We start from the raw sequence: 6,010 nt of genomic DNA, 5'->3' as shown, positions 1-6,010 counted from the left end.
TTCAAAATATTTACACCAGAGCAGATATTCATGGACAGAAGCTTAGTTACATTCATAAACACAAGCAGGCTATACAATCCAAAAACTATAGTTATAAACATATATGGCTATATTCGTGAACAGAGAATATCCTATCACAGTAAAGTTTTGACTAATCATTCTAACTGACATTAGGCTAGTAACATTATAACTCATATTACTTTTATATCGTATTTCTGTCTGTTATAGAACATAAAAAAAACATCCTGACATCGTGAGACATTTAGATTCTGTGAATAAATCTTCATAATGTTTCACTTGATTATACATTTAGTCAGGAATTATAGTTAGGAGAAAGTCTAACTAGTAAAATGTGTACAAGTTATGTGAAAACTAATACAAGTAGGTTAATAAAAAAGACTTACTCATGTTTATGATCACTGCTGGATCAAGCCGCTGCATTGTTTTTTTTCCTGAGGTAATCCAAAGCTTCTTGAGGTGAATTCTGTCTTATTCCTCTCAGCACGACGCGAACAGTAAAATTAAAAAAAACTTGAGGTCTTGCTGCTTTGTTTGCTGTGATGTGGGCATTTACACGCCACGCGCTTCACGTGGATGATTATAATATCTATTGCGCGCTCAGCGCGTGGGCGTGGTCGCATTAGATATAATCAAGGGAGACGTGAAAGACTGGACATCGCGTGGGTTTCATATGAATTACTTTATCACAGAATATTTGCTTTCGATAAAAGTAGACATGTCAAGTTTTCTATAGATATATCTCTCATGTCTCTTTGTTGAGTATTTGCTTAGTTACAGTTCATTTTAATGACGCGTTTCTAAATAAAGATCACGCAGACCAAGGCGGCAGACAGCGCACCCTGTTTGTTTTCTTTATTTTATAAATGCATAAAGTTTTGTTGTTATTATGTGTGTATACAAATAAAAGTAGACCATTTACAGATTTGATTGATGTATTGCTCTTATCTGTAAGATCAAAACTGAAAGTGTAATTTAAGTTCTTTTCGGTGTTATCAGGAGAAGATGCCACAAAACGCGTATCCGCGTTTGTCGACCCCAAAGGGTTAAGAGCTGCCGCTGCTGAATGTGACACGGATCTGACACGCATGCTTGTCATTTATTAAGTTATTTGGCTGCTATTACTTTAAGAGCTGCCGCTGCTGAACGTAACACAGATCTGACATGCATGCTTGTCATTTATTAGGTTATTTGGCTGCTATTACTTTAAGAGCTGCCGCTGCTGAACGTAACACAGATCTGACATGCATGCTTGTCATTTATTAGGTTATTTGGCTGCTATTACTTTAAGAGCTGCCGCTGCTGAACGGATCTGACACACATGCTTGTCATTTCATTCACACGTTAATATGAAATGATACAGGCTACAGCGCACGCTTCCGTATTTGTGCTTGCAGTTAAAGAGCTTGCTCTATGAGCACAGTATAGCGGCAGACAGGAGAGGAAAACTCATTTTTACTGACATATGACAACATCTCATCTGACCACAGTTCACTGTTGTTCTGCTGAAGCTCCTCGTCACCTGCACCATTTCGAGGCAAAGTGGAGTGCACATCTGAAAAGTCTCCTGTTTGATGTGGTCGTAAAGATGTTCTGCATCTAAATAAATGCATTTTTTGTCAGAAGCAGCAGTTGTGAGTGGGGTGCCCAACCCTAGCTCCGCCCCTGCGTTAACAGTGTTAAATATTTTTAACGCCGTTAAACTAAAAAAATGAATCGCCTGTGTTAATGCGCTAATTTTGACAGCACTAATAAGATAATATAATATAATATAATTAGGGCTGTCAGATTAACACGTTAATTAATTAGTTATGAAAAAATAACGCGATTCAAATATTTTTACGCAGTTAACGCACTGGACCCGCCCCCAGTACGTCATCTTACAGTCCATACAGTTGACTGATGACAAATATGATGCAGGGCAGCAACTCCAGAAATGCAGGTATGCCCTAAAATTCAAGATATTGGGGCAAAAAATGTCCCTGTATGAGTCTCATACTTATATCATATGATAAGTGATATCACACAGCAGCAAGAACACCAGTGCTGATTTTGTCACGAAGAGCACGAGTGCAAATGTGATTAACAGATCTGTAAATAAGAAGTTAATATTGTGTTATATTTTAAACACAATATTGTGTTTTTGCTCAGTTTTGCCATTGAACATATTACCTATAAGGCCACTGCAAAACTGTTGTGCGTCTGTGAGCAATAGCGGTGTTTAGTTTGTGAATGAATCCTCGTTTTGAACGAATCGTGTGAACCAATGATTCAATGGCCCATTCATAAGGAGAGCCATTTACTTCATTACTGAATGAATCAGCCGTTTGAACGAATCGAATGAATGAATTAATGACTCATAAAGACATTTACTGCCACCACCTTAGTTTCTTCTTTAGAGTATCATATAATTTAGTCTATAAAAAATAAATAAATAACATTAAAGGGATAGTTCACCAAAAATTATTATTTTTATTTTTTTAAATCTGTCATCATTTACTAACCCTCATGTTGTTTCAAACCTGAATGACTTACTTTCTTTTGCGCAACATAAAATAAGGTATTTTGAAGACTGTCGGTAACAAAGCTGTTTTGGTTACCAGTGACTTTTATTGCATGAACAAAAACGACTGAGATGTTTCTCAAATTATCTTCTTTTATGTTCCATATTTTATGTTAGGCCGTTGTAGCCTAAACGTTTATGTGCAATAAACTTTATGCGGAATCAAATGAAATATTTCTTTCTAAAGCTACTATTTGTAATCTCTACTTGCTACTTTCTCATTTAACACAATAATAGCTTTACATAATCTTTTGTGGGTATTTTCACTGCCAAATTTAGTTTGTGATTAATTAGATTAATTAATCGCTGCACCGTGTAATTAATTAGATTAAAAGGTTTAATCGAATGACAGCCCTAAATATAATATAATATAATATAATATAATATAATATAATATAATATAATATAATATAATATAATATAATATAATATAATATAATATAATATAATATAATATAATATAATATAATATAATATAATATAATATAATATAATATAATATAATATAATATAATATAATATAATATAATATAATATAATATAATATAATATAATATAATATAATATAATATACTTGTATTCATCAAGAATGCATTAAACTGATCAAATGTGACAGTAAAGACATTTATAAAGATTTGTATTCCAAGTAAATTCCGTTCTTTTAAATCTTCTATTCATCATTAAAAAAGATTAAGCAGCAAGAACAGTTTCTTAAATAATTGAGAACCAATTAAAATGGATAATGACTGAGCACCAAATAATCATATTAAAAGGATTTCTGAAAGAAAAAAACTTGTCATCTCTAGAAAAATAACATTCTCCTTTATGTGGCATGGTACAAAGAAAACAATGATTACATCCTGAGATCAGTTCGCTTTAAATAGGTCTGAGTTTGATTTGAGCAGTCACATAAATGTCAACATTAATGTATGTGTGTAATGAAGTAAACACTCCTCACTGTTCTGAGGTAACAGCGACTGTGGCATTTTCTGTAACATTTGGCATTTATGGTCACTCACCCTTGAGTCATTTAATCAAAAAAGGTCGTTCATCCTTCACTGGTTGATTTTCCGCATACCTTCAGTGATTCGTGAAATCTTCCTCTTGATGGCGCATATCATGGCGTCCGAGCAGAGCGCGTAGAGATCGGCTCCGGTCAGCTGAGGAGGAAAGGACTCCACGACCTCCGACAGATACACGCTGGGATCCACCTTAAACCTGCACCCAGAACACCAGCAGAGAGTCAGCAGCAAACACACTCCAGCACTGAGAGAGAGGAGATTGATGATGAACACTCACCTGCGCAAGATCGCCTTCAGAACCTGTAGCTGAGACTCTCGGTCTTCATTCACACCCACATACACCAACTTATCAAATCTGGAAAGAAAAAAAACATTGCAAGAATACAAGACAAACTGAAAAGCAACTGAATCTGAATGTATTTACCTGCCAGGCCTGAGCAATGATTGGTCCAGTAGATCTGTGCGATTAGTTGCTCCGATCACAAAGACGTCTCCAGATGAATGAAGACCATCCAGCTCTGCTAAAAGCGGCGACACAACCCTAATAATAAAACATGGCAAAACCTGGCTTGTCATGATGCAGCAGTCCTTTAGCCTTTTATACACATTTCAAAGCGGCTTCACTACGGTGGCCCAGTAGTGCACAACACAACAAAATCTCCACAACACAATGAAATCGCCACAACACAATGCATATGACTAATTTCATTGTGTTGTGCTCATTTTGTCGTGTTGCACTAATTTCGTTGAGTTGTGGCTTGTTTTCGTTTTGTTGTGCTAATTTCGTTGTGTTGTGGCTTATTTCCATTGTGTTGCGACTTGTTTCCGCTGTTTTGTGGCTTGTTTCTATTGTGTTGTGCTTATTTCATTGTGTTGCACTAAGTTTGTTTTGTTGCGGCTTGTTTCTGTTAATGTGTGTCTTGTTTCCATTGATGCTTGTCTTGTTAACGTTGTGTTGCGGCTTGTTTCCATTCTATTGTGCTAATTTAATTGTGTTGCAGCTAGTTTCCGTTGTGTTGTGTCTTGTTTCCATTGTGTTGCAGCTAGTTTCCGTTGTGTTGTGGCTTGTTTCTGTTATTATGTGGTAATTTTATTGTGTTGTGGCTTGTTTCTATTCTGTTGTGGCCTGTTTTTGTTGTGTTGTGCTAATTTTTCTATGTTGTGGCTTGTTTCCTTTGTGTTGTGCTAATTTTATTGTGTTGAGCTAATTTTGTTGTGTTGAGCTAATTTTGTTGTGTTGCGACTTGTTTCCATTGTGTTGTGCTAATTTAATTGTGTCATGCTAATTTCATTGTGTTGTGCTAATTTTGTTGTGTTGTGACTTGTTTCCATTGTGTTGTGCTAATTTATTGTGCTGTGCTAATTTTGTTGTGTTGCGACTTGTTTCCATTGTCTTCTGCTAATTTCATTGTGTTGTGCTAATTTTGTTGTGTTGCGACTTGTTTCCATTGTGTTGCGGCTTGCTTCCCTTGTGTTGTGCTAATTTCATTGTGTTGTGCTAATTTTGCTGTGTTGTGGCTTGTTTCCGTTATGTTGCGACTTGCTTCCGATGTGTTGTGCTAATTTCGTAACGTTGCGGCTTGTTTCTGTTGTGTTGTAGAGATTTCATTGTGTTGTAGAGATTTTGTTGTGTTGTGGAGATTTTGTTGCGTTGTGCACTACTGGGCCACTGTAGTTTTCACTAATTAACATCTGAAAAGTATAAAAATTGTAAGTCTTTACATTAAAGTGGCTTGTTATCAATATTCCAGGTGCCAGAGAAGGGATCCCTACCTCTCAGCCTTTGCCATTCCTTGATTCATCCATTCTGCTGTCGATGCATCAGTTAATGTCAACTATGATGAGTCAGCTTCAACCAGTGCTGGAAAGCTTCAATCAAACACTGAAGCATCTGTCCAGTGAGGTGCACGCATTGTCTCAGGACTTGCAGCAACTGCGGATGGAAAAGGAAGACAACAGGTCCACGAACAGAGGCGAAAGTCACAGTGGACCTATCGAGCAGAGACTAGAGCCTAGTCATCTCCAGATCAGTCATATGAAAACCCAATTGGATACACAGAAAGACCAGATGGAGAGGGCCTTTCAGGCCCAGCAAGAACTGCTGAAACACAACCTAACAAAACTGAAGGAAGACCGGCGTGTTGTGCTAATTTCGTTGTGTTGGGCTAATTTTGTTGTGTTGCGACTTGTTTCCATTGTGTTGTGCTAATTTCATTGTGTTGTGCTAATTCTGTTGTGTTGTGACTTGTTTCCATTGTGTTATGCTAATTGTGTTGTGTTGTGGCTTGTTTTCGTTTTGTTGTGCTAATTTCATTGTGTTGTGGCTCGTTTTCATTTTGTTGTGCTAATTTTGTTGTGTTGTGACTTGTTTCCATTGTGTTGTGCTAATTTTGTTGTGTTGTGACTT

The 6,010-nt window shown here is 36.6% G+C and overlaps 1 protein-coding gene across 1 annotated transcript in view; it reads right to left on the bottom strand.

Moving 5' to 3' along the window:
* Positions 1 to 6,010, bottom strand: part of LOC107662915 (peroxisome assembly factor 2-like) — a 29,992-nt gene that overhangs the window by 6,122 nt on the left and 17,860 nt on the right. Inside the window, exons 10-12 of the mRNA XM_016453044.1 lie at positions 4,028 to 4,167; positions 3,881 to 3,958; positions 3,660 to 3,799 (exon numbers count right to left, since the gene is read on the bottom strand). Coding sequence (XP_016308530.1) covers positions 3,660 to 3,799; positions 3,881 to 3,958; positions 4,028 to 4,167 — 358 coding nt within the window. The remainder of the gene's footprint in view (positions 1 to 3,659; positions 3,800 to 3,880; positions 3,959 to 4,027; positions 4,168 to 6,010) is intronic.

This window comes from Sinocyclocheilus anshuiensis, unplaced genomic scaffold, assembly GCF_001515605.1.
Source record: "Sinocyclocheilus anshuiensis isolate Anshui unplaced genomic scaffold, SAMN03320099.WGS_v1.1 scaffold1571, whole genome shotgun sequence".
Classification (NCBI taxonomy): Eukaryota; Metazoa; Chordata; class Actinopteri; order Cypriniformes; family Cyprinidae; genus Sinocyclocheilus; species Sinocyclocheilus anshuiensis.
This window is presented reverse-complemented; position numbering and strand designations above follow the sequence as displayed.